The sequence below is a fragment of the Zychaea mexicana genome (assembly GCF_025766255.1).
Source record: "Zychaea mexicana strain RSA 1403 chromosome Unknown BDB00scaffold_4, whole genome shotgun sequence".
Classification (NCBI taxonomy): Eukaryota; Fungi; Mucoromycota; class Mucoromycetes; order Mucorales; family Lichtheimiaceae; genus Zychaea; species Zychaea mexicana.
This window is the reverse complement of record NW_026516667.1, coordinates 340,523-367,813: the sequence shown is the minus strand read 5'-3', so window position 1 is coordinate 367,813 and position 27,291 is coordinate 340,523. Positions and strand designations below refer to the sequence as shown.

At 43.6% G+C, this 27,291-nt stretch overlaps 7 protein-coding genes across 7 annotated transcripts; 5 read left to right on the top strand and 2 right to left on the bottom strand.

Annotated features, from left to right (window-relative positions):
* Window positions 1-333: 333 nt before the first annotated feature.
* Window positions 334-1,922, top strand: BDB00DRAFT_783774 (uncharacterized protein; the record flags this gene model as incomplete). Its single annotated transcript, XM_053120410.1, has 3 exons — window positions 334-419; window positions 514-1,732; window positions 1,821-1,922. 3 exons carry the CDS (start codon window positions 334-336, stop codon window positions 1,920-1,922), a joined length of 1,407 nt encoding a protein of 468 aa, XP_052984912.1.
* A 2,252-nt stretch (window positions 1,923-4,174) lies between these two features.
* On the top strand, window positions 4,175-4,717 carry BDB00DRAFT_743225 (uncharacterized protein; the record flags this gene model as incomplete). The annotated part of the gene is made up of 1 exon (XM_053118490.1): window positions 4,175-4,717. A coding segment is annotated over one exon (543 nt), but the record flags the coding sequence as incomplete, so codon positions are not given.
* A 4,311-nt stretch (window positions 4,718-9,028) lies between these two features.
* On the bottom strand, window positions 9,029-11,792 carry BDB00DRAFT_968335 (kinase-like domain-containing protein). The gene is made up of 6 exons (XM_053129822.1): window positions 11,534-11,792; window positions 11,035-11,416; window positions 10,673-10,889; window positions 10,251-10,502; window positions 9,712-10,071; window positions 9,029-9,563 (listed from the first exon to the last, which is right to left on the bottom strand). Exons 1-6 carry the CDS (start codon window positions 11,580-11,582, stop codon window positions 9,360-9,362), a joined length of 1,464 nt encoding a protein of 487 aa, XP_052984910.1. The 5' UTR covers window positions 11,583-11,792; the 3' UTR covers window positions 9,029-9,359.
* Window positions 11,500-12,200, top strand: BDB00DRAFT_395081 (uncharacterized protein). Its single transcript, XM_053117226.1, has one exon. It carries the CDS (start codon window positions 11,714-11,716, stop codon window positions 12,071-12,073), a length of 360 nt encoding a protein of 119 aa, XP_052984909.1. The 5' UTR covers window positions 11,500-11,713; the 3' UTR covers window positions 12,074-12,200.
* A 3,227-nt stretch (window positions 12,201-15,427) lies between these two features.
* Window positions 15,428-20,995, top strand: BDB00DRAFT_867275 (uncharacterized protein; the record flags this gene model as incomplete). The annotated part of the gene is made up of 13 exons (XM_053126324.1): window positions 15,428-15,557; window positions 15,741-16,390; window positions 16,538-16,608; window positions 16,710-16,954; window positions 17,101-17,198; window positions 17,285-18,596; window positions 18,781-18,899; window positions 19,160-19,453; window positions 19,671-19,875; window positions 19,957-20,072; window positions 20,264-20,338; window positions 20,443-20,607; window positions 20,780-20,995. The coding sequence occupies 13 exons, from the start codon at window positions 15,428-15,430 to the stop codon at window positions 20,993-20,995; spliced, it is 3,696 nt and encodes a 1,231-aa protein (XP_052984908.1).
* Window positions 20,996-21,313: 318 nt separating this feature from the next.
* On the top strand, window positions 21,314-22,838 carry BDB00DRAFT_394616 (G-alpha protein). Its single transcript, XM_053117225.1, has 3 exons — window positions 21,314-21,659; window positions 21,759-22,095; window positions 22,192-22,838. The coding sequence occupies exons 1-3, from the start codon at window positions 21,542-21,544 to the stop codon at window positions 22,793-22,795; spliced, it is 1,059 nt and encodes a 352-aa protein (XP_052984907.1). The 5' UTR covers window positions 21,314-21,541; the 3' UTR covers window positions 22,796-22,838.
* Window positions 22,839-23,545: 707 nt separating this feature from the next.
* BDB00DRAFT_798861 (uncharacterized protein) lies at window positions 23,546-26,959 on the bottom strand. Its single transcript, XM_053121648.1, has 7 exons — window positions 26,564-26,959; window positions 26,074-26,391; window positions 25,345-25,972; window positions 25,081-25,212; window positions 24,783-25,016; window positions 24,194-24,691; window positions 23,546-24,114 (listed from the first exon to the last, which is right to left on the bottom strand). Exons 1-7 carry the CDS (start codon window positions 26,777-26,779, stop codon window positions 23,753-23,755), a joined length of 2,388 nt encoding a protein of 795 aa, XP_052984906.1. The 5' UTR covers window positions 26,780-26,959; the 3' UTR covers window positions 23,546-23,752.
* Between the last annotated feature and the right edge of the window lie 332 nt (window positions 26,960-27,291).

The following is a 27,291-nucleotide window of genomic DNA, read 5'->3' as shown; positions in this document are numbered from 1 at the left end:
AAAACACTAGTTCTAGAATCACAACAACTCTACGTGGGGAATATTTTGGTTTTTACAAGCATGGGGGTTGCTTGCTTTTACTTGCTTGACGGAGCATTAGTCAGAATTTTCCCGTAATTGGAGCGACCAAGGGTTTATTTCGCGAATTTGAGGCTATATCGATGGCAAAAAAAGAGTCCTCCGAACTACCCTTGTCAAAATTCTGGAGGATAAAATTCATGCAAGGCAAAAAAGATGTTTCAAGTCCCTGATTTGACCGCCAGATATAAAAAAGCCAAGCTAAAACGCTGGGTCGAGACCACATCAAACTTTTTTTTTCTTACTTAATCCACTATGAAGTTTGCACCTGTAGTTCTGTTTACGCTTGGCATGTCGGCTGTTGCAATGGCAGCACCTGCGAACACAGCATCTGACTCGAGGTAAGCATACTACCAATCAATGATTTTATACGGACACATAGCCATATCATGCGTAGAATATCGCGCTCATACAAACATGAAATATTGTGTGTAGCTTGACTGAAGCTCAGTCTCGTATCATCAACGAAGCTGCATCAAAGGCCTGGCATCATGGTGGCAATGGCGGTCGACATGGTGGTCACAAAGGAGGCGATTGGGATCATGGCGATGACGACGAATGGGATCACGGTCATAAGGGTGGTCACCGTCATCATAAACGCGACGAGGAAGCTAACGGTGTAGCCAAATCCTGGCATCATGGTGGACACGGTGGACACGGCGGACACGGCGGACACGGACACGGCGGTCATGGTGGTCGACATGGGGGCCACAGAGGTGGCGGCTGGGACCACGGCAAAGGAGGCGGCTGGGATCACGACAAAGGAGGCGGCTGGGATCATGGCGATGACGATGGATGGGATCATGGCCATAAGGGTGGTCACCGTCATCATAAACGCGACGAGGAAGCTAACGGTGTAGCCAAATCCTGGCATCATGGTGGACACGGTGGACACGGTGGACACGGCGGACACGGACACGGCGGTCATGGTGGTCGACATGGGGGCCACAGAGGTGGCGGCTGGAACCACGGCAAAGGAGGCGGCTGGGATCACGACAAAGGAGGCGGCTGGGATCATGGCGATGACGATGGATGGGATCATGGCCATAAGGGTGGTCACCGCCATCATAAACGCGACGAGGAAGCTAACGGTGTAGCCAAATCCTGGCATCATGGTGGACACGGTGGACACGGTGGACACGGCGGACACGGACACGGTGGTCATGGTGGTCGACATGGGGGTCACAGAGGTGGCGGCTGGGACCACGGCCACAAGGGTGGCCATCGTCATCATAAGCGCGAAGAAGTAGATGAAGAAGCTCATCATGGAGGCGGTCCACCACATCACCCAGGACATGGTGGTCCTCCTCCTCCTCCTCCACCTCATCACGGCGGTGGTCCACATCATGGAGGCGGTCCACCACCACCACCACCACCACCTCCTCCTCCTCCTCCACCACATCGCCCAGGACATGGTGGTCCTCCTCCTCATCACGGCGGTGGTCCTCATCATGGAGGCGGTCCACCACCGCCACCTCCTCCTCCTCCTCATCACGGCGACGGTCCTCATCACGGCGGCGGTCCTCATCACGGCGGCGGTCCACCACCACCACCACCACCTCCTCCGCCTCATCATAAGCCCCCACCACCGCCGCCTGGAGGTAATGGCGGAGACCAGGGCCCCCCTTCTGGCGGCCAGAAACCACCACCAAAGGTTAGTGGTACTTTAACATTTGCGCAAGGAGCAAAGTCAAAGGTTAAGCTTGCGTATTTACTAACATACCAACATGATCTCGTTGAAGGGTTCGGACAAGCCCAAGCCTCCTCCCCCTAAGCCAACTGGTGGCAGTGACAAACCCCATCCTCCTCCATCAGCTCGTTCTGCTGCATCCAATGGTCATTGAAAAGCACTAGTGGCGTTCTCCCGTAAAGTCTAACAACACCTCTGCTCAAGCTGAAAACCAACATTGTAAGTAACAAAGATAAAACTAGTAAATTGCTTGGACATAAGCTAACAACGTGCTCAACTTTTCTCTATATAGGCTGTATATAAAACTCTCCCAAATCATGAATAGCTGACTGCTAAACATTGCTGAATCAATAAAATAGCCTTTATTTCAACCGAAACACTGTCGCAGGAAAAAGAACTGCATATTTTTTAAATGAATCATCCAGAGTACGGTATGCTAGATTTAGGTTTTGGTAAGATTAGCTGCTCAGCAATACATATGGTATTTTTTATGAAGTAATGCGTGTAACATGGACACACAGAGATGAGTCGGATAGAAGGAGGAGTTGCCTGGCTCTCTTCTCCACTACAGTCAGAGAGGAATCGAAGCGGCAGATCATACACTTGGTACTCTATAAGTGGGGATGGGTTAGAGGGTGTAGTTATATAAGTAAGCAACAGTGTAGATATGGCATACAGCGATGTCACTTTTCTGTTCTTCGCAAGCGCCGTACCTTTATTCGATTACACAAGTATTTTGCTTGGCCCGTGAGCCCAAGCGGGCTGTTTTTTTGCACCAATGAGAAACTTCTCTCAAAACAAGCACCAGGACCAGCAGCAGAGAAACAATGCATGAGCTTCAAAAATCTGGACTTTTGCGAACCTTGCCTTCTTCCGAAAAGAGGTGATGCCCGATTCATCTTTCCCACTAGAAAATACAAAGAAAAATCAACCACAACTATTCATTAAGGAGACTCAGCGATAATGGAAACGCATCCAGCAGTTGGAGAATCCGCGCCTGCACCTAACACAACCATTCATGAAGCAAAAGTTGAAAGTTGCGCCGTTAACGAAGACGAGCGAACGTGCGAGTCTCAATCGACTACGACAACAACAACAACAACAACGTCCGCTACTGCAACAGAAGAAGAAGACGGCGGAAGAGAAGAAGAAGCAACTTTATTAGAAGCTCATTTAAACGCACCTAATAATGCTTCTTTAAACGACAGCGACGATAATGACGAATCTTCTTCTGTTGTTGCTCCTACCAACGATCAGCAGCCATTGCAACTTGCTGACAGCAACGGTTACAGCGGTAGCGGCAGCAACGATAATGATAACAACAACATTGATGATAAAAGTAAATACGACGGCAACAATAACAACTTATCAGACCAACACAGCGAACAAGTTGCAGATATAAACCCGCAGCATGAAAATGAAAATCAAGAGGAGGCACAAGAGCAAGCAACGAGGACGATAGAGCAGTCTGGGCCGGATGGAGATAGCAAAGTGGACAGCGACAAAGAGGATGGTGACAATGGCCCCATATTGGAAGATCACAATGTATCGCAGGACGAACATATACCAGTAGCAGCGCAAACAGAAGTGTCTACGCCGCTGCCGCCACGGCCATCCGATACAGCATCTGTTGAGGAGGTTGTAGAGAATGGATCTGGTACACGAGCAGAGCAACGTTCATGCACTTCTGCGGATGACGATCAGGGCGGACAATCTAGTGCCTCTTTAGACGAAGTTGCTGATGATGATGGTCAAGCTAATAAACCTTCCCTAAGTGGGAACCATGGAGAGGAATCACGGCCTCACGTGGATGACCAGTCGCTAGCCTCATTATCAGCACAGATGCCAACGACGCCACAATATCAGGAAGAACAAGACGATGAGCAAGGAACGAGCACACCGGAAAATCACGCGGAAGGAGAAGAACCCACTGAGAGGGTGATTATGGATTCTGATGGTGATGTCGGTGTGCATGATTCTCGTTATGATCACAGTGCCCCAGAAATCAGACTCAATAATGAAGATACTATGGCAAATGACAATGATGGTTCTGCAGAACACAGTCATGAAAATGGCGACAGAGGAGTATATTTGGCTACATCCCATGAAGGCCAGGACGTGACGGGCAGTGATACCACAGGGATTGAGCGTGAAGTTTCCAGCAGGGCGGACAGTGAGCAAGCGGACCAACAAGGACACAATGGCGAGATGGAGGAAGAGCAACAAGTTAAAGCAGAGTCTCCCCCACTGTTAGAACAAGGAGACAGCCGAGTAGCTGCAGAAACATCACACGATGTCAATGTTGACCAAGTGCAAGCAAACCTTATCGTGCCAGTTGTTAACGAAACAACCCAGCAAGAACAACAACAACAACCGATAGGAGATCCGTTAAGCGAACATCAACGGCACAACAACGCCAGTACGAACCACAACCGAGACGATGATGCATCCGATCACACAGTTCATAATGCACCACGCTCGCGACGAGTGTGGGAAGCGGATCGACAAGCATCAGAGTGTCGTCGATGCAATAGACGGTTTAATTTCCTTGTGCGTCGTCATCATTGTCGACGTTGTGGCCTAGTCGTGTGTGATCGTTGCAGTAGTCATAGAATACGCCTACCACCCGAAGAGATCATACAAGATCCCGCCATTGATCCTTCGCATTATCCGCTTATCGCCATGCACCCACAGCGAGTATGTGATGTATGCAACAGGTTACCAATCAAAGAAGCACCATCTTCCTCCTCGTCGCCAAGACGACGCGCCACAGCACCGGTTGCTATGAACCATATGAAACGATCTCCAAGCTCACAAAGTCTAATGACTGAATGTCCCGTGTGCGGCACGGATCTTTTGGGCATGCAGAAAGAGGATCAGGAAAAGCATTTGCAATTATGTCTAAACACAGGAAGTCCTCCTGTTCGACCTCCACGCTATTTGGGTCAGTTGGCTTGGGGAACAAAAACAGTCTTTTGTTGTTGTGGATGAGGAGGTTAATCGATCTCTTTACTGATCTCTATTTTTCTTAATTTTCTCAGTGTATGAACTTTCAGAAAATTCGCCACAGATCGATTATGAGTGTCCTATTTGTTTTGAAGAATTCAAAGCTGGTACGTAGAAGAAACGAGGAATGAAGTTTGTGGATCCAAGGCCAACATGCGCGCGTGTATAATGTGATACTCATCTATAATCATGCATGATGTCAGGTGAAAAAATTGCACGCATGATATGCCTCTGCTCCTACCATCGCCATTGCCTATCGGATTGGCTAGAACGAGGCAAAGGTTGCCCTGTACATTACGATGCGACTATTTCTGCTTGATCCAACTTCTTTTAAGACATATATATATATATATTCCTGCCCCTCTCTCTTTTCTTCTCTTCATATTTCCTTCCCTTTAAAACACGCACACATTACCCCTTTCATACTTTATACATTTATTAAACATAAAGTCATATACCTCAATAAGTCGGATAGGGCACCCCATCTATATAAATTTTGAATAAATCAGTTTATATAAGCATCTCCCGAAAGATTGCCTATAGATAATAAAGTCACGAGCTACAGATTTTATATTTTGTGGATATGATACAAGCACAATAACGTGTTTGCTCAATCGAAGTTGAAGATTACATTGTAGTTACTACTACCGGGTAATTCAGTATCAAAAAGATTTTATATATATATATATATCCCTGTGTTCACGCTAGCGTCGTAGCAGAGCTTGGGCTCACTGTGGCATTTGTCGCTGCCAAAAGGCACCACATTACTTGGTGAGCAGAGGCAGCAGCGAGTATTATTTGATCCATCAGTAAGAATTGCTTATTTGGCTTGAGCTTACTAACTGACATAAGCACAAAGCATATGCTGTGTGGCCTGAGTATCAGATATAAAAGAAACACAACCGAGTCCGTCATTGTCATTGGCTCCGTTACAGACATGTCTTCAAAATTGACAGCCATGGCATTTGTGCAGAGGGATCGCGGTAATAGGTATTATGTGCTTCATTGCAAAAAATGGGTAAGCCAAATAGATATGAAGAAACAATGTGGTCTGAGCGAGCTTCTCCTCACCCATCAATCCATATTTGTCATTTGTAAGATAAGAATAAACCGTGTAGCAGCGCGCTCATCGATTTCTCTTGGTTTGGCAGCAAATCCGGTTAGCTTATAATATTGGCTAAACGGAGCAAAACGAAACTTGGTACTTACAGAGGAAGAAGATAATAATAGTGAATCGATTTATCACTTCATCGATGCTTTGTCCTTTAGCTTCCCCTAAATGTATATAATGATAAACCTTTTCTGTCTCGTGAGTGACTCATTCTTATTGATTTGATGCCATAGAAGCTCTGGATTACCAATTCCTCAAGAAAAAGAGAGATTCAGTGGCTACAGGATGACATCATCTCCATCTCTTTCTACGTAATTGACAACTGCGATGATACACACAACATGACGAAAAAAAGAATATGAGATGCTAGTATACTAAGTGTTAAGTAGAGCGCAAGCTTCTTTGAGCCGTTTTATTCGATGTTGTTGCTTAATACATACGCTTGATGTGCAACAGCGGACGAAAATTTAAAGCAGTGATTGTTACTGTTGTGTTCATGTACGCCTTGGAAAAATCATGCTCTCTTGACTTTTTACTGCCCCTCTTGGATTATTTTTTAGCTCCAAACTCTAATGCTTATCTGGTAATGTCGCGGAGTAAGACATTTGACAGTCTGCGACCAGTTGCTTTGTGTGGGGATGGCGTTGCATCGCTGCAACAGTGACAGTTCAGAATATTTGCTGCAGAATCTGCAGTTTAATTTGGTATCTTTGCATGCATTCATTACTGACATGACCAAGCACCAAAATAAAGATGTACAGTTACCTTCAACATAGCTGGAACGTGTTCGTATAAGCAGCTTAATAGCTTCGATTTCGTCGTTCTTCTGTATTCTTCTAATCGTTCTATTCTGAATCACTTGCTTTTCTCTGAGGATATCCTCTTTTAAAAACTGACAGCCGACCAGGGAGATCGTATCTGGGAGGCATATTGCTGTGGTAGTGATGCCAAATCGCTGTAGGAACTTTTTTTTTCAGAGCCAGTATCCTGGGTTACAGGTACCACCACGTTCCATTTTCTCGTCTATTGCACAAGAAACGTATAATCGACCCAAACTCATTTAACGAACGGCCATCTTCTGCAGAAAAATCACAAAGATGGCTAAACCTAAACGCCTAAAATACATTTAAAAGATAGAGCTGTCATCTGAGCAGCCTTGCACGCAAAATAATGATACATTACATGTGATGAAGCTGCATTTGGATAGTATTAGCGAGTATGTCAAACATTATGTGCAGTTTGTATCATGGAAGAGCAACAGTGGGAAAAGACTATAACCACTCAACAGATTTTTCTTACCAAGACCTTTCGAACTAAGAGTTTCCCCCATTATCAACGGCTCATGGAAATCACTTCCATCCGCGTTCACAGTCAAGACAAAAGTCAATCTTAATTTGTCTTATTTCATCCCTCAAATGCGTTCGGTATCGATAATTGCTACAGGAGGATTGCAGTAGAGCGGTGTTGTCCATGTTGTAAACGTCGCACGGCTTGTACTTTTTCACTTTGTCAATGATTTCAAACAGCTGATTTGACATAGCCGCTGTTTCCATGGTCCCAAACTCTTCATGAATTAGAAATTAGCTAATAGCATATCTTTTGTTTCGGCGGTCTTGCCAGCCATTCGATGCTTTGAAGGTTTCCTTGGAAGTAGCCCATCTTCTCTGCGAACTTACGCCCAGCAGTGGTGATGGCTTTCCAATTATATATTATGAAAGTACGACATATTCAGTGTTTTACGCGCATTGATAAAAATCTATGATTTCCAAAGACAGTTTTGGCAAATCGTCGGCGAAACATTATCTTCACCAACAAGAAACGTAGCTACCGATACGCATTTCTCCTGGCGACAAGTTGTTTCGGTTCTTTTTGATTGGGAAAAAAAACCTGATTCTATTCTATAGTTTATATCTGCTGTGCACCATCTCCTCCCTGCTCGCTCAGTATGTCTATGCCCAGTATCGTCAATGGTATGGGTTATACTGAAGTTTTGGCACAGCTTATGTCTGTTCCTGTTTGGGTTTGTGGTAAGTTCTTTCCAAAGTGAGATGTGGTGGGACAAAAGAGAGGTACTCGCTATATTTTATCTATGTTTCTAAAAACCAAAAACATAGCTTTCATATGATGCATTAGCATCAGTTACCACGCTGGTAAAACATTCGAACGTGGTCTTCATGTGGCTACTGCCGCAGCTCTTTGCGTGCTCGGCGACTTTCTTCGATAACGGAATAGGCTATCCAATATTCTTTATGCTGGCGCCGTCATCAGTACAACGGGAGCATGTGCCATCGTTCCGATTCTTATCACATGGTTTGGAAACAACTAAGGTAGCGAGATACGCGACAATGTTGACATTGCTGCTATTACGTCTATTGGCAACTTGAGTGGTGTAAGTTCTTTCTTTGGCATAATGCAGTAGTGCAGTAGAGAAACAGAATCAATCAAGCAACATGGTTTTGATTTATGATTATACAAAGGTAATATCCGGTCAAGCATCATATATGAATCAGATGATGCTCCCCGTTATGCCAAGGCCATTCAATTTGTTTGGAATTGATGAAGCAAGAGATTCAAGTACGTCTTCTACTTTATCAAAAAGAAACACTCTATGATACTATGTCTGTAGAAGAAATCCAGGCTGCTATTCAGGGTAGTAGAAAAGAACTAGGTGAAAATTTATGTCACTATCTTATTCGCATAATGTATTTTTATTTGAAAGCTGCTCCCTTACATTACCAATAGCAAGCCTTTCTATATTTTATCTTTCTAATAACACCTTAAATTTAGATATGCACATTAGAAAATTCTGTAGATCTTAAGATTAGCGACCAACGAGAAAGCCTATATACACTCCAGTACTAGCTATTTATACCTCTCTGTACCTAATAACTACTCCGTATCTCTTCTCTTCGAGCATCATTGTTGTCGGGATGTTGTGCCTTTAGAGAAATATTGACTATATCTGTACACACATTTACTATTCAGAAATCATTTCTTCTTTTGACACGTTTTTTTCTCTTCGTGGAGTACTGCAATACACATCAGCTTGATGTGTAATTTTATAATAAAGCGTAAACAAGATGCAATAACAATAAAACGCTAATTGTAATGATAGTATGGGCACCATGGCCGAAGGATAAAGCCTTGAATAGTTTAATGACATAGCTTGAAAAATAAGCAGTAACAACACTTCATGAAAAAAAAGCTGTAAAATATATGCATTCCTTTTGAAGGAAAAAAAAACAAGGTAGCTCGCTTATTATACTTTCCAAAGGCGAAAGATTAGTATATCTCGGTTGTGAAATGATGTTCAAATGCAAATAAATACATGAAGAAGGTTATGAAAAAGGGAACACAGTAATAATTGAAATAAGGAAATTAAAATGAAGAACTATCAAAAAGGTGGAGGGATGATGAGTAGAGCGAAAGGGAGAGAGATTGACAGAGAGACACGCAGAAATTATATGGGCTGTTTTAACGAGGCGTAGGTGGCAATGAGGAAGGCAGAGGGGGAGGGGCAGATGAGGGTGGCGGCAACGAGGAAGATGTGCCCAGTGTCATTCTGGGATTATTATCCTTGTTGTTGCTGCTGCTGGATGGTATCAACACGCGCTCACTATGGGCATCATCAATGGACGATGTCGCGTTCGGACTAGAGCCAGATATAGAAGTGTACTTCTGTGAGTTATATGTGTGTGTGAGAGTTATACATGTTAGCGTAGTGCAACGTTACGTTTTGAGTGAATGATGGTGACAATGAGTGCACAGAATTGATGTCTATGCTACGGCATCCACCGTTCAGCTAACTGCTATTGCTATCACTAACCTCATCATGTTGCTGACCAGCTGCTAATGGTGCTTCGCATTTTTCTTGCAAGGCATTGCTAGGTTTTCTCTTGTCGATAGACGGTGAAGAATCAGGTTTCTTCGTATAGTCAAATGGTAAGAATTTATCTTCCATGATCTGCTGTTCCGGACTTGCTTCAGGTAACAAGTCATTGGATTGTTGGCTCTTGATGTTGGTGTTGGATCCACTACGTTTGGGTGCCCGCTTTTTTGCCTTTAAGGGGTTGTCTTCAAGCAATATCTCCTCAAGCTCGTGGGTAGGATCAAAGTTGGCTCGTTTATCCTGATGTTGTTCAAAGAGAATTGGAAGTAATATATGCCCTGTGTAAGATAGAAGCAACTTTTTTGTACTACTTTACTACTTTCTCACAAAAAAGAAGGCCAACAGACGAATACAGTAAACCCAGTACATTGTAACAGCAAAGCAGCAGTAGCAGCAGCCAGCAGTTAAACAAGTACTTTCTTTTACCGCCGTACTAATCCCTCTTTCCCCCCTTCTAATATACGGTTTAGGCTTACATCAGGTACAAAGGGTGGGCTTGCCTGTTTTGCTTCAAGTTTATCCCACTCATAGTCCTTGAACCATGGATGTGCTTGTAAGCGGCGGAATCCATTGGAAGTATAGCCGAGCCGGTGAGATATGTCGCGTGTCATCAATCCATGTACGAAATCCTTGGCATCTGATGATAGTACGGCGTCGTCGGGAAACTCGATTGCATCATGCATAATGGCTTGCTGTAAGGCTTCGTTGGACTTGGCGCGGAACGGTCTCTGGATTGGAAAAAAGAAACAAGTTAAGGCACGCACTACACCGAAGTCCGCCATATTCAATTCCCTCTCTCTTAAGCAAATCCCCCTTCCACTTCGATCTGGCTGTCATCAACAAAACAACTATGAAGTCAATTCTTCCCTCTATGCACTCCTGAAAAAAAAATGGTTACCTTGCCGACCAGCAATTCATAACATACAACACCCAGCGACCACCAGTCTACCGAAGCTGAGTAGCCGCGTTTCATCAAAATTTCGGGGGCCATATACGCCATCGACCCAGCAATCGATGTCAGCGGCTTTTCGTTGGAGAAGCGTACAGCGATATTAAAATCTGTCAAATGCGCATGACCGTGTTCGTTCAATAAAATGTTATCGGGCTTCAGATCTCTATCATTCGTTAATGTATTTTGTGGCAGTGAGTGAGTGTCGTATATGGTATGTATTTGTACCACAGAGATTAGGTAACTTTAACTTTTTTTAAGCAAGACGCAACATCTGCTCGTTTCGTCGCCATCGTCGTCAGTAATCGTACCTGTGCACAATATGTTTGCGATGCAGATATCGTAGTGCAAGCGCAATTTCGGCAGCATAGAAACGAACATAGTCCTCAGGGAAAGGGCCCATCCTATCGAGATGAAAACGGAGATCTCCACCCAGCATCAAGTCGATCACCATGAAAAGATTTTCGTCGTCTTGGAATGCATAACGCAAGTTGACGACAAAGTCGTGGTGGATAAGCTCGAGTAAGCGTCGTTCAGATATAATGTTTTCGACTGCCCTCATGCGTATGCATTTGGCCTTGTTGATGTATTTCAATGCAAATAACCGTTTGCTGCCTTTATGCTGGACTACTCGCACCTTGCCAAATGCACCTTTGCCGACTGAGCGCAGTAGAGCAAAATGAGATAGATCGACTATCAACGTAACAATTACGATGTTGTTGTTGGTTGTTTGTAAAGGTGATGGTGGCGAGGATAATGTGAACGGTTAATATTAGAGTGGATTGGCATCTTGTGCTTAACTGATAATACCTTCATCATTAAAATCTACAGCTTCTTCTTTACAGCATAAGGCTCCCATGATACGATGTCGTTATTGTTTGTTGTTGCAGGAGGTTAGTTTCTGCTTGCTACTATTGGGTAGCAGTGCAAAAGAAAGTAGCGGTAATGTGTTTTTATGAAATCGACTAGTTGTGAATTTCGTCGAGCACCATGAAGCGGGGTTCAAGAGCCAAAGAAAAGAATCAAAACAAGAAGAAGGAAGGTGAAAAAGAAAGTTTGAGAGGAAAGGAAAAAGAGATAAAAACGGTTAAACGAGGTGCAAAGTACTCTTTCTTGTTTCCCCTCCTAACTTTTTGCACTAGCTTGCCATGTAGAGTTGGCTGGCTGATGCTGATGCTACTGATTGTCCTGTGCTGCTGTGTAGATGTAACGTTGCAAAATAGTTCCAGTGAGTGGGAGGTGTCACAAGAGTGCGACTGGATTCAAATTTTGGTCCTTCTTGTTCTTGTGCTCTCTCTCTCTCTCTCTTCTTTTTCTCAATGGCGCATCCTCTCCTTGAAGATGTGCTGAAGGAGCCCCGACTTTGACGCCTCCAAAGAAGCCGACTCTTATCTTGCTTCCACCCGCAGATACCCCTCGAACAATGATTTTCTAGGTACGTTCTGGCCAATATATGTTATTGATGGCGATGATGTTTGTTGGTACCCATTAGATCACACCTTCGCTATACACTATACGACGTATGCTCTCTCCCATTGTATTAGTACCAACTTAACCCTCACCTACCTCCTTCAAACTTTCTGAATTACTCATATTGAGCGAATAATGTCGTTACCCTCACAATTAATGACTTCCATCCACGACCATCGCATCCTTGTCCCGCATAACCTCGCCGCGATCCGTCGTAGTGTTAGTTTTTCTTGGGATCGTTTTTCTCAGCAAAAAGAACGACTTTTTGGCAAAATTATGTCCGTTACTCGCAATACTTCCAACGATTCCATTCTTTACAATCAGCACGACTGTGTTTCATATGTCATATTGTACCTTGGTCCGAATTATACTGTTACACTCTTTGGCACTACAGCCTCCACTAGTATCCCTATCCCTCTTTCTAGAAGCGGCTTAAAAGCATCAGCGGCAAATCTAACAACCATAATAGAACAACAATCGACAGTAATAGCATCATCACCAACAATAGCACAACGAGCAGGCAAGGAGTACAAGAAGGAGGTGAAAAAGCTGTAGGAGGTGTGGGCAGCAGTAGTAACAGAGGAGGAGAAAGAAAACTAGCTGACCGACAAGACTCCTTAATTTTTGCGCTTGTGTGGCATGGAGGCTCTTGCTACGTCAATAAGACATAAGACTGTTCTGTGGTGCTACATCGTCGGATGATGGCATTGCCTCTACCCGTAATCGTATGAAAGGAGTCTTTGACCAACACATTTGTTTTCTTTGTCTGTTTTTTATAGCTCAATAAGAGTGGTGCTATTGAATTCTCGGCTGCATTGAGAAGAGGTGGATATCTATTGTCTTGCTGTGATCCACAGTGATAGAAGAAATAAAATCAGAAGCTATTTAAGCTATACAATTGAATAAGAGAAGGCGACTACCGTACGTGCTCTTCAGACGTGCGTGGTCTTCTTTTAACTTGAGGATTTTGTGAGTGATTTTTCCTTCGTTTGTCATCTAGTTATATTTAAGAAATCCTATGAGGCGGGCTTTATAGAACCATACAAATGCTACTGCCAATGGACATGGAAGTATCGCATGTACTTTATTCTGATTCATTATGAATTTGTTCAGATTAATCCAAAGTTTACCGATTGCCGCCATGTGATAAAGGCAGTTGGCGCGCTGCATCAGATCGGCGCGGTAGGAACGCCGGCCGACAAACTTGCATGCTTGATCACTGTGTTATCGGATTGGTTCTCTCGCAGTATCTCTGTCTGTGCACTTGCATTTTCTTTTTGACTTCTACGCCACAGCATACTCATAGATACAGCCAGCTGATAAAAGCTAATTACTGCCTATTTTTGCATATGAGTCATGTACATACAATGTGCAGATGACAAGGCTGATGCAGTTTTCTTTTTACCAATGCATGTTCTCTTATTAATTTTGAAGCTGAGTACCTCAATTGATCGCCAGTACTACCTGTATGTAAGTAATTAAACAATTTAGCTCATTTATACGGACTATTCCAGGATTTTACAGCATATCAAAAGGACCTCGCTATATGTTGATATAGTTTCGCATTGTACACTTTAATGGCGGCACTGTCGAATCAAGAGCCCAGCTATCCACTATATCCGAATGAAACAATGCATGATGGACCCCCTCCCTACAGGTGTTGTCCACACCATCGCCCGGGAAGATCTTGTTGAGCTTGCACAGCAAGTCCGTTAACGTCATGGCAACAATGCATTGCTAACCGCTGCAGCTGCAGCCCAACCGAAAAGCGTGGCGTACCTTTTAAGAATGTGAGTTAAAGTACAAGGAGCGACTCATAAACAATACCGGCGAAAAACCGTTGATGTTGGTTGTAGTGTTCGATGCTTTTATACAATGCAACAAGTATTCATTGATCTGCATGTCATCAATAACTCTATACAGTAGCTACACTATTTGCCTATATTAAATGGTCCTACTATATCTTCTGGTTTTAAACGCGTATTCTATATAATCTTACAAACGATATCATTTCGGTAAATAGTGCTCTTTACATTCCAAGATATACCTCTCTATCAATGTAGGTGTATTGCGAGCACCGGCTACATGTTCCCAGTTCAAAGTCACGTCTTGATTTACTTAAAGCGAAGGACGGTCAACAGGCATATTTTATATTGATAACTTTTATGAACCGCACATACACACTTTCACACTTCGATCTTCAGCTCTACATCCTAAATGATTCGCACACTAGTATGTGTATACTTGCAAAAGCTTTGTCCCAATTTTTTCTTTTTCTTGAGCTCGGGTGTTTTTGCCGTACGGACTTGGCTGGACAAGAACTGCCGCGGACTAACATAGAATGTCACACCATGGCAGAGCTTCTCGAGATGCCAGTATATCATAGTAGTTTTTTTCAAAAATATCAGGTGGTTTTATGAAGATATAACGCTCATTGATTTAAAATCTGGGAACAATGCCACCGAAAAACAAATGATATACCCTTCATAAACATGATCGAATCCCAAAGAACGCTTTTGCATTGTACATTTTAACTGATGAAAAGTCATATAAAGCAATTAGCGCATCAAAAGTGCACAGCAAATCGCTTCGAAAGTTAATCGAAACGCCGATGATGCAAAGCTCTGCAAAACCGGTACGGATTTAACAACGTGAGGATATTGAGACCATTGACTGGTTCCTAAACTTCTGTTTCTTCTGTTATCACAAATACAGTATAAAATAAAATTGAATAGCTCAAAGTTAAAGCCTTCTCATCCTTTGTACTTTATCCCTCTTTTAAAAAAACAAAAAGACTCATTTTGTCACCATTATTTCATATTACAGCTAACGATCGAGTTTTTATGTTTATGTATTCCATCGTTATCGTTTTTCACAGCTCTTTGATTAAAAGACGTCTTGATTGTCACGATTGCTTTTAACTGCTGGGTAATGTCATGCTGATCCCGCGTACGACCCTTATTGATAGTATTACCCGTAAAATATCTTTACCTCATAACTGATTTTATTCCAAAATAAGATGTATATCAGCTTAAAGCTACACTCTTCAATGTAATGGGCTGCTAAACTTTTACAACTTTGACCCAATATGTTCTCTCCTGATTAACATTGTACAGTGCACTGTTGATGCATCGACCGAAATTTTGGCTGGGAGGTGGCACAAGAGTGCGACTGGATTCAAATTTTGGTCCTTCTTGTTCTTGTGCTCTCTCTCTCTCTCTCTTCTTTTTCTCAATGGCGCATCCTCTCCTTGAAGATGTGCTGAAGGAGCCCCGACTTATGGCGCCTCCAAATAAGCCGAATCTGATCTTGCTTCCACCCGCAGACGCCGTTCCACCACCCCCTCGAGCCTATGAATTTTTAGGTACGCTGTTGCTCATAAAGACAACACTAACGATGAATGATACACACTAAGTTGTTGAGAAAACAAACTTCCCTAATTGTTATGGTATACTCTCACTTTTACTAACGTACGCACTCTCACCCAATATACAACGCCATACAACCTTACCTCACCCCTTTTGAAACTTTGAATACTCGTAATAAGCGAGCCATGTCGTTCCCCTCACAACCAATGACGTACATCCACGACCATCGCTCTCAACATCCTTGTCTCGCATAACGTCACCGCGATCCAATCGTAGCGTTAGTTTTTCCTGGGACCGTTCTTCTCAGAACAAGAACGATTTAAAAACAGTCAACGGCAAAGTTGTATCTGTTATTCGCAACATCCACAACGATGCTATTCTTTACGATCAATACGACTTTGTTTCGAATGTCTTATTGTACCTTGGTCCGCATTCTAGTGTTACACCATGTGGCACATCAACCTCTACTAATATCATTGCCGTTCGTCGTAGTAGCAGTATAAACAGCATAAGCAGCATAAGCAGCATTAGCGGAAAATTCAACAACAACAACAACAACAACAGTAATGCCGTCGTCACCAACATTAACAATGACAAGAATAGTAGAAAAGGAGTACAAGCCGGAGGTGGAGGAACTCTAGGAGATGTAGGCAGCAGCAGTAGCAGAGGAGGGGAAGGAAAAGTAGATGACGTACAAGATTCGTTATTGCGCTTATTTGACAAGGAGGCTCTTGCTACGTCAATAAGACAATTTTGTGACGCTACATTGGCGGATGATAACATTGCATCTATCCATAATCGTATGAAAGAAGTCTTGGCCAACTCATTTGTAAGTTCCTTTTCTTTGGTTATTTTGGTTTTGTCTATTATTCGCAGCTCAAATAAAAATGGTGCTTTTACCTTCTCGGCATGAGAATAAATGATACATTGAGATTGAAACAGAAAGTTTGTATATATTGTGCTATTGCGAATTTAGGCCATGTTGTTGGACGTCAATCATAAGGGTTTTAATATGGATGAGGATGAGATCTATTACTGGCTTGAGAGGTAAAGGAGACATCAACATTAGAAACAACTGCTATACTACTGAGAGCTCATCACCTAAGCTGAATGTGTGAGTAAATTTTTTCTTCCTTTCTTTTATGTAGTTATATTCAGGAAGAGACCTACGACGTGGTGTTTTACAGAGTCACACAGTTGCTACTGCCGATGGACATGGAAGTGTCGCGTGTACTTGAGTCCATGATTCATCTAGACTTTGCTCAAGTTGGCCTCAAGGCTACCGAATGCCAGCGTGTGAAAAAGGCAGTTGACGTGCTGCATCAGATCGGCTCGGTACGAACGCCGGCCGACAAACTTGCATGCTTGATGTTGACTATCACTGTTTTATCTGGTTAGTTCTCTCTCAGTCTCTCTGTCAGGGCATTTGCACTTTCTTTGATTTCTACGCCACAGCTTGCACATATATACATAGCTGATATAATAAGATGGCTACCTTTCTTATTTAACATATAAATCATGCACATCTGCAATATGCAGACGACGAAGTTGATACGGATTCCCTCATGTCATTACTTGTTCTCACGCTAATTCGCAGCCGAGTACCTCAATTGGTCGCGAGTATTACTTATATGAAGGTTAGCAAATAACTCTGTGGTTTTAGAATAAGGAGGGGGCTCAACTGATCCCAAACAATAAATAACTTATTATGACTGTATTCCAGGAGTTTACATTTCAAAAGGATCTCGCTCTAGGTCAACATGGTTTTGCATTGAGCACTTTAGAAGCAGCACTACAATATATATTAGAATCAAGAGCCCAGCTATCCACTATATCCGAACGAAACGACTCATTCTGGACCTGCCTCCGTGAGGGTGCTGTTCACAACATCACCCGGGAAGATCTTTTTGAGCTTGCACAGCAAGTCCGTGATCGTGATGGCAACAATGCGTTGTTAATTGCCGCAGCTGCAGGCCAACCGAAAAGCGTGACGTACCTTTTAGAGTATGTCGGTCCAAGCACCAGGAATGATATGAACGATGCTGGTGAAACACCATTGATGTTGGCTGTAAAGTCAAAGTCGGTGGATACTGTCCGGATACTGCTTGACAAGGACCCATTCACACGGACAAAGGCCATCAACAGCAGAAATAGAGAGGGAGATTCACCTTTGCTTTTGGCATGTGGTTTAAAGGAAGACAACAGGGATAGCAGTAGCACTATTAGCCTTAAAATGGTGGACCTTTTATTACCGATAACCCAACAACAGCAGCAGGGTTGGGACACGAATCGTCTGGGCCAGGGCCCGCTCCATATAGCAGCCATCACCTCCGACAAACGTCCGACACTTTTACATTTGATGAACAATATACCTCATTTCTCTATGCTGCAATTGCAAAACAAGCAAGGAGAGACGTTTATGCATATTTGTGACGATCCTCAGGCACTCGAGACTTACTTATCACTTAAGAAACACAACAACAACGATGGTTTATTATTATCACTACTGGATATACGGGATATTCAAGGTCGTACACCGCTCTTGGCCTGGGCTGCCAAGGGACATATTCACATGCTTGATGCATATATTCAGTATATCGCCACCCAACAGCAACAACATTGGAAGCACCGACTCTATACTAGCGATGCGAATGGAAGAACGTGTCTTCATCTGTTAGCCTTACATATTGGTTCAAGAAGAACAAGAAGATCGAGTAGCATCAACAATGATCAGAATACTACTTTTAACGAGAGCAACAACAACTACCACAATTACGACAGCAGTAGTTTTGTCTCAAAGTCCATACTTGTTGCACTTCGGGACCTGGTTAATGTCCGGGATTCGCTGGATGGCAACACACCACTCCATTTAGCTGTGATGGGTTCGACAAGCAACAACAAGCAGCGATCGACAAAGACAGCATTCATACAAAGCTTAGTTCTCAATGCGGGCGCAAAGATCGATTCCCTCAATTTCCGAGGGGCTAGACCGGGTCACGCGTGCCGAGATGCGTCCACCTTGGCACTTTTGGATGGTAAGAGAGTATTGTACTAAGTATATTCGGGAAATGATGAAGGTATAATCGGGCGTGCGCGCTCCAGCAGGAATGGGTTGAGGTGGGGGAAGCAAGAAGGAAATTGCTTAACATGCCAAAGAGACATCCTTCTTGATTAATGCCTAAAACAAAACAAATGACCTTTTTTCTATTTTGTGGATAGACCTCGCACTTCAGGTTAAAATAGGTGTAGAGGGGTGTGATTATCGATGGGCTGTCACACGCGCCAGCACCATAGATAGTAAAGAAATCTATTACATTATTCAAAGTCGTCATAATTCTGTAAGTAATAAGATTTCAATTGCTCAGCAATGTACACAAACAGCAACCAACAAAAACAGCACTAGGCGGCAGCAGCAAGGTCATCTGACACATATTGAAATGTTGGAGCGAGCTGCCGTTGGGGTGGGGGGGAGAAGGGCGGTAACTACCTGCACTGTCTGTCTAATATTTGACGTGTGCAGTACCATACACACCAGCATTTTTCACCGTTATTAATAAGCGTTTCATGAAATAACATTCTATGATGTGTATTTTTATAGACATCGTCAGAAACACCATCAGTATCGTCGTCAAGAACTGTAAAACGACGGTTAGACGATTTCAGGCTGCTCCGGAAAGACATTCTGCATGAATTCCCCGAATCCTTCGTGCCTACGCTTCGCCATCTCTTTGACCCAGGGCATCTTGTGTCCGTCGTCGTACAGCCACCCCCAATGCATGTTTTGGAAGAAGCAGTGGGTCGACTCGATCGATTCATGGATTGCCTTTACCAACATTCAGTGTTGCGCAATCATGACTTGGTGAAGACATTTGTCCAGACACCTGAGCTTAAGGTAATGGAAATGATGATGAAACACTAAGGGAGATGATGCAATGCTGCAATGAGGAAACGCCCTCTATTATTAGACAGACAACACACACGCACAGAGAGAGATAGAGAGATAGATAGAGAGAGAGAGAGACTAAGGCATAATATACGCGTATATCAAGTATTAGATCTTATTGATAACAGAGATGTTATCATATAATTGATATTCCATTAATTTACAGAGAGACGTCATTCTTAATGCGTCGTTGGCCCGAAGGCACCTGATGATTGAGAAAATATGCGACTCGTATCCATCGGAAACCGATCTTGGCGGAAGCGACGACAAAGAATACTTTTTCACGTTTGCACAGACCACGATTGAACCATTACGAGATAGTTTGTTGAGTGCTGTGCGCGCAGGTCGACGTGTGACAAGGTGCCGTGAAGGTAATCTACGAGTTAAACTAAACAGATAGCTATGTTGCCTATATCGAAGTATGCTAAGCGACCCTATCAATTTCGAAATAGTACTGGAACAAATGATGCAGGATGTGGCTCAGAGATTGCAAGAAACAACGACAATAACAAAAACGACGACTACGATGGCGATCAGAGTCTGTGCAAGGACAACATGTGATACAGCGGTAAGATGGAATTGTTTTTAGTGACTCTTGTGTATGATGATTGCGTGTCTATTTAATGTGGGAGAGAGATGATTGTGTGTGTCCACGAAAAAAAAATTCTTGCCGATCATTCCAAATTCGATTTATCGCCGCCCAACCCATGTTGGTCCTAAACACTACTCTATACTATACTATACTACACTGCTTTACAGTACAGTTCGGTCTCCATGTGGGAAGGGTTGGTTCAAGCACTTCAAACAATGCATGATGTAACTGACGGGATCTTGGTATACATCGATATCTGTTTAATGATGATAATTAAGGAGAGAGCGTGGTAGGAACATAGGGTTTAGAGTTTCATAACATTTTGCCATGTTTTATTTTTCCACAGACTGCACTGCAGGGACCCCTCTACCTCCTTACGCAACGCCAGGAACTCCGCGCCAGTTTGGAACAACAGCGTGAAAGCTTACGACGTGCCAAGTCGTGGAATGAAGTCTTTTCAACACAAGATCAACGTCGTAACATCGAGCAGGGAAAAACCCAGGTAGTCCAGGTAAGATACATGTGTGATGGGATGTCGGGCTCTTTATATATGAAGTCTTCTTTTTTGTGTTTGGGGGGAGGGGCTTGGGCAATCGGGAAGCATTACAGTAGTATAGCAGTTAGTAGTACTTTTTTTTTTCAAGTGGAGACTGAATCTTTAATTATTGGATATTTCCTACTAGACGCTCCAAAAACTCGCGCGAACGGGCAGCCAAATTGTCCAATCACATCAAATGATTAGCGACGAAATGGCCCATTTCCAACGTGTACACCCCGACCAGTTGAATCTGACGATTCGGACGATGGCCAAGGCACAGCTGGCAAAGGAACGGATAAAGCTGGTATGGCTTGAGCAGACGAGAACGGATTTGTTTATGGGATCGTATTCTGAAGAATAAAGGCTGAAGCTTGTTCGCTACATGTACTACTGCAGTAATACATGGTGAGTAAGTGCAGTAAAGAGTGTGTGTTTACGTTGTGTATGTGTTGCCTGCCAAATGGAGTTGGAAACCTGTTTGACCGCAATCAAAGTTGTTGCCCATCCATCATTCAAATCCACAGCTGTACTCGCTCTTTCTGTGGGTTGAACTCTTCTGGTGGGCCCGAATATTTGTGTCTCCTTCGTATCTTTTCCCACCTTTCTTCTTTTCTCTTTTGCTCTCTTTTCCCTTTCCCCCACCCACCCCCATTTTTCTGCTCTTTTTTCCTCTTCTTTCCCCTTTTCCCTTCCACCGTATACCTGAAACCCCATCAGCAGCAACTTTCGTTACCACAGCAATCGAAGAGCGTATAAACAACCAAGCAACCAAACAGCAACAAAAAGGATACCCCCAGCAACACCCTTTTTTCTTTTCAGCAACAACAACAAAACACGCTCAACAAATAGTGTAGATACGAAAAACAACAACACAACAACAACAACAATACAAAAAAGACGATCCATCATGGGCTGCTGTCAATCTGCTGAGCGTGTAGAGGAAAAGCAACGCAACCAGGAGATCGAAGCGCAAATTAGGCGCGATCGTGCCAATATGAAGATGGAAATAAAAATGCTACTGCTAGGTACAAGAATATGTCCTTCGTTATTGTATAAGTAACTGACGGGAATAGTGGTTGACTGATTGATTGATGGATTGATTGATTGACTGCAAAAATAAATAGGCGCCGGTGAATCGGGTAAATCGACGATTCTCAAACAGATGAAGCTTATCCATGACGGTGGATACACACCCGAGGAGCGAGAGAGCTTCAAAGAAGTGATTTTCAGCAACACCATCCAGTCGATGCGGGTCACGGTGGAGGCAATGCACGAACTGGGCATTGCGTTTCGCAACCCAGAAAACGAAATCCATCGACGACTTGTCCTGGAAGCGCCACCTCAGGTGGACTATTTGGGACACGAGCTCGTGGAGGCGATTGCAACCTTGTGGGACGACCCCGCCGTACGCGAATGTGTAGACCGAGCCAATGAATTTCAGTTGAACGACTCGGCACGGTAGTAAGTAGTACAAGCCGAGAAACAACAACAAATACAAATACAAAACATTAGTTATCACTAGGAATTCACACTCTTTCTATCTTTCTTACCTACTAGCTACTTTGATTCAATCTTGCGTATCGGCCAGCCACACTACATCCCGAGCGATCAGGACGTTTTACGAAGCCGCGTAAAGTCAACAGGTATCACAGAAACGACGTTCGTCATAGGCGATCTCACATACCGCATGGTCGATGTGGGCGGCCAACGATCGGAGCGCAAGAAGTGGATTCATTGTTTCGAAAATGTTACGACCTTACTCTTCCTCGTCGCCATTTCCGAATACGACCAGGTCCTGTTTGAAGACGCATCCGTCAACCGACTGCAGGAATCACTAACGCTCTTTGACTCGATCTGCAACTCACGGTGGTTTATCAAAACGTCAATTATCCTCTTTCTCAACAAGATTGATTTGTTTGCCGAAAAACTGCCACGCTCGCCGCTGTCCAACTTCTTTGACGACTACAAAGGCGGCGACCGATACGACGCCGCATGTCAGTACCTCCTCCACAAATTCGTGGCGCTGAATACGCGGGCAGATACCAAACAGATCTACACCCACTTCACCTGCGCTACCGAAACCAAACAGATCAAGTTCGTCATGAATGCGGTCAACAACATCATCATGCATGAAAATCTGGCCAAGGAAGGCTTACTGTAAAAACAAAAAAGCAACACCATATCGAGAGGAGGAGCAAAAGTGAGAGAATGAAAGTATAAAGGACGACGACGGCGGAGGAAGCATATCACAGGAAAACGAAAGAGACAATACCAACCACCAAACCATCAGCAAACGACATCTTTTTGCCGTTACTACTATTATTACTACTTCTACCAAGTGCTTCTTTACCCCAACCCCTTTTTCTTTCAGCATCTTTCATCTTATATATCACACACGCACTCATACTCCGAGAAATCCCTACGCTTGGTAAACTGAAAGGGAAAGCAAGGACAAAGCGCTCCTCTTCTGCTTGTTCTTTGTTTACACCATAATCTTTTCTTCTATTATATACGTATTTCTCTATTCCCTTCTTGAACAAATCCCCTCTCTTTCTTCCATCTCTTCTTCCGTGCTCCCAAACCTACATTCTTTTTTAGTCTCTCTTGCTTTGCTCTCCTCTCCCGTTCATCCTTCATTCTTCTTTTTTACTATATTTTGAAATTCTCCTTTCTAGTTGTGATGTGTGGCGGCAACACAACGAACTTTCTCTCTTCCCCACCGAACCCACTTTTTTTATAAATCACACACGCACTCAAACTCACCCTCACACACTCACACACACACACACCTTAACAATTTCACGCAATATCACGAACTTCCTCTTCTTCTTTTCTTCTTCTCTTCTGTCACTATCACACAAACTCAAACATCTATTATTTACATGCTTGTACAAAAAGTTTACTAAAGGTTTCTTTTTTTATTATTATTATATTTTATCTTTATTCTTTTCAAAATGAAATGGGCAAACTAATTTTGTTTAATTATTGGAAGAAAAAAATTGAAGAATAGGAACTGTGTTTGTGTGTATGTGCGCGCGGTAATATGAATGGGATGGGCTGGATTGGAGAACAGAACGACGATCTTCACCATATCTGGACATTCGGATTTGTAACCTTGTTATAACTTCTCGTGGCGATCATCCCCTTGAATCAATTTCCCTGCATGATCCATCATGAACGTCCTGGACCGGATCAGCCCTCCCGCTGCTGTCGTTGCTGCTCGAAGTGTTTGTTGTTGCTGGCTATTCCGTCGTCCAATCACACTCGTCACTAGGCTTTGTGCTCTAGATCGAATACTCGCTAGTTGTTGCTGTTGCTGTTGCTGTTGCTGCTGCTGCTCACTTGATGCGGATCGTACAAACCGACCGCTACTGTTACTATTACTATTGCTGTTATTGTTACTGTTACTGTTACTGTTGGTGTTGGTGCTGTTGCTGTTACTGCTGCTGCTGCGAGGATGTTCTTCTACTGAGTTGTTATCTGCTGTTGTTATAGCTATTAGCTAACAGTTCCAATAAGGGGGATCCTTCAATTGCTTTCAATATTGAGTTCGCAATACCTTCTGTATCATCCAGCAGGATCGGACGATGGGTTAATAATGGTGATGGTCCCCGGCTACTGCTTGTGCTGCTCGAATCAATAGGTGATTGCCCTCCGCTGCTCCTTCGTCGCGTCAAATTTTTCCAGTCACGCAGCATGCTCGATCGTGATGTGGCTGGTACTGGTGGTGCATCTGGGGTCATGGCACGCGGATGGTGATTGTTATTGTTGCCGTCGCTCAGTGCTGCACGAAGACTTCGCATACTGTTTCGTGAAATGCGCTGTGCTCCAGCCGATTTGGGCCGCTCGCCACCAATACGGTCACTCCCATCACGATAGTGGTTGTGATTATGATATTGGTGAGAGTGATGATGGTGAAGGGGATGTCGCGATGGTGTGGTTGTGTCTGTGAACTTTAGTCCTGTTTCGGTCAGAGCTTTTAGAACACCAGCGCGTGCTTTGCTGTTAGGTATCGCAAAGCTATCACATTTCAGCGCGGCATTCTCGGCATTAATCACTAGATACGAGAATCCATTTTAGATTGCTGTTATCCCGGTACCTTTTTTCACGCTCTCTAAAATTCTTCTATCTCTCCGCGTTTCAATTACTTTTAAGCATAAGGAAACCTCGTAGCTCGTCTTGGTCAAAAATCAATGATGGGCTTGGTAATAATGGGGAGCATTCAGACACGTTCTTCTTGTTGATCACCTGTATTCGCCATGCTTCTTTCCCGTCAACCACTTCCGGATGTACCACGACATAGACGTGGAGGAATTGCGATCGGATCGCGTCTGGGTCAAAGTGGCACTCGTCCCCTTCCACAAACACAATGCACACAATATCTAAATTCATCAAGACACGCGGTTAAAAGCATCGTTCCAACAGATGAAAAAAAGAGTATATTACCATTGCCAATGTAGCGTTTTCGATGCACTTGCTGTTTATCGTTTTCTCTGCACGGCATGAGAGGAGCAACATGGAACATGACTTCATAATCACGCCACGACGCTGCAAAAGAGAATTTTCCAGATTCTCCAGCTAATACGTTTTTATTATGAATGATTAGAGTCGAATTATCTTATTTTTCCAACTTGAGGCACCTTTTCCCCTCTAGCTCTCTCTGAAAGAGGAAACTATCATATATTATAAAATAAAGAGAAGAGACCTTACATTTAGTATCCAGTCCAGCTGTATATCCTTTGTATCCTTCTAGCTCCACCGGCGTGCCTATGATATTTAAAAACCGTTCCAGCGGCTCCGACAAGTTCGAATTGGCAAACCATTCTTCTTCGGACGCTTGCCCGTCTCTGACAGAAAGCACCCCAAATTTGTAAAACTTCGGTATTTCCATTTCATCGAACCGTAAAATGTCTTTTTCCAAGCCGGATAGGATGGTTGCTTCGGCGGACAGCTCACGGAATAAGCGCAAGTCCATATACGGATACATTGACAGAACTGCTGCACGAAATAGCCGAGTTTCCGAGTTTTGTATAGTTGTTGTTGCGTGCTGATTGTTATTGCTGTTACTACCGCCGCTACTGTTGTTGTTATTATTGCTATGTATGATGGCGGATGATATACTACGTAGCGGTCGTCGTCGCGGTTGCTGAATTTGCGAAGCTGCTGATACCGACGATGATCCTCCTCCTGCTGTTGCTGCTGCTGCACGGCGTTGTTGTTGTTGCTGGTCTGAACGCTGGCAATTGGCATCCAAGAGATACCCTTGGCCGTGCACTTCGAGACTCGATTCGGTTTCCTTCGCAACGGTTTCCATGACAACATTACGAAGACTATGAATCTGACAACGGAAAGGGGAAAGGGGAGCCGGTTTGGTTAGCGAAATGCACACAATTTTATATATTCTTTCCAATACGCAAAAAAAATGAACTGACTACACACTTGCTTGCCACGAGAAATGATACGATATCGTAATTTGGACTCCACACGCTCTCTGACGACCGAGATGAGAACAGACATGAGCGTTTCGGTATCGCGTCCGATGAGCGTAATGTACGGCTTTCCCACAAAATACTGGCGGAACCAGTACGCTCTCGGATCCATCTGGTCCGGCCACATGGATGCATAGTTTGTTGGGTACGTTGCTGGCAGTATTTTAGGCGACTCCAATGTAAAGTCAATGAAGCAAGAGCTGACATACGATGGTGCAGCCGTGATGCATTTCCTGCATTCGTTGCATATCTCCTGAGCGCTTTTGATCTAAAAGTAGTAGTGGACAAGGTGGATGAGATACTGTTTTCTTTTTGGAGTTGTCGACATCATCTCAAACACATCTTTAATAGCAACATGTCTTTCATTTTTGCCTCCCTTGTCTCTCCCCCTTCCACGCACTCCTTCCCCGTTTAAGTCATTATCTGTATGATATACTTGCCACATCTTTCAATAGCGTAGTCGTCTGCGTTGTTTTTAAATCCTGTATTCGTTCTTGAAGACGAGTAATAACGGCAAGAGGCGCGTCGAGAGCGTTGACCAGAATGGAAAGACTATCGAGTTCAATGGCAACGTCGTCATCGGTCTCGAGAGCAGTGACATTGTCAGACACCCATTCGCAACATTCCTCTACCGTTGGCGGAGGAGCTGCTTCCATGTTTTACTATTTTTATATTTCACTGCCAGAGTGAAATATACATAAAAGAACGAATAAAAAAGAAAGAGAAAGAGAAAGGAAGAAAAAACAAGGAGAGAAAGAGAGAGAAAGAGAGAGAGGCAAACAAATAGTAAGTATACAGTCGTAAGGGGGTGGAGGAGGAGGAGGAAAGAGGGCTTACTTTTGTTGAGACATTAGAGAGCGAGAAAAAAAACTGATCATGCTGAAATACTACTGGAGCAGCAGCAGTACCCCTTCTTTTTTACACTTTTGACTATCCTGTCTCATTCAACAGCGGCTTCATATTCCGAGCTTCTCTACTCATAATGCTCGTGCAGTGCTGTGGATCCTAACACACATACCCTGGCCATACATCTCTTGTATCAAAATCAAGATCCGTGTTCTCTTTTTTTCGCTTTCTTTTAATGCAATATTCTCCCTTGATAGGCGTGCCCTTGCACACTATATTGCTACATGAGTATCCAGATAGTATACATAGTGGACCGTCAACA

Bases quoted from the DNA above. Each gene is read 5' to 3' on its own strand.
- BDB00DRAFT_968335 (XM_053129822.1), bottom strand. From the start codon at position 11,582: ATGGGAGCCTTATGCTGTAAAGAAGAAGCTGTAGATTTTAATGATGAA. The intron at 10,890-11,034 runs GTACGATTACTG...AACGAATGATAG, and splicing joins CGCAAACATATTGTGCACAG to AGATCTGAAGCCCGATAACA. The intron at 9,564-9,711 runs GTTAGTGATAGC...TATAACTCACAG, and splicing joins CTGGTCAGCAACATGATGAG to AAGTACACTTCTATATCTGG.
- BDB00DRAFT_395081 (XM_053117226.1), top strand. From the start codon at position 11,714: ATGAAGCGGGGTTCAAGAGCCAAAGAAAAGAATCAAAACAAGAAGAAG.
- BDB00DRAFT_394616 (XM_053117225.1), top strand. From the start codon at position 21,542: ATGGGCTGCTGTCAATCTGCTGAGCGTGTAGAGGAAAAGCAACGCAAC. The intron at 21,660-21,758 runs GTACAAGAATAT...AAAAATAAATAG, and splicing joins AATAAAAATGCTACTGCTAG to GCGCCGGTGAATCGGGTAAA. The intron at 22,096-22,191 runs GTAAGTAGTACA...CTTACCTACTAG, and splicing joins TTGAACGACTCGGCACGGTA to CTACTTTGATTCAATCTTGC.
- BDB00DRAFT_798861 (XM_053121648.1), bottom strand. From the start codon at position 26,779: ATGGAAGCAGCTCCTCCGCCAACGGTAGAGGAATGTTGCGAATGGGTG. The intron at 25,213-25,344 runs GTAAGGTCTCTT...AAAACGTATTAG, and splicing joins AGCTGGACTGGATACTAAAT to CTGGAGAATCTGGAAAATTC. The intron at 24,115-24,193 runs GTATTGCGAACT...TAACAACAGCAG, and splicing joins CCTGCTGGATGATACAGAAG to ATAACAACTCAGTAGAAGAA.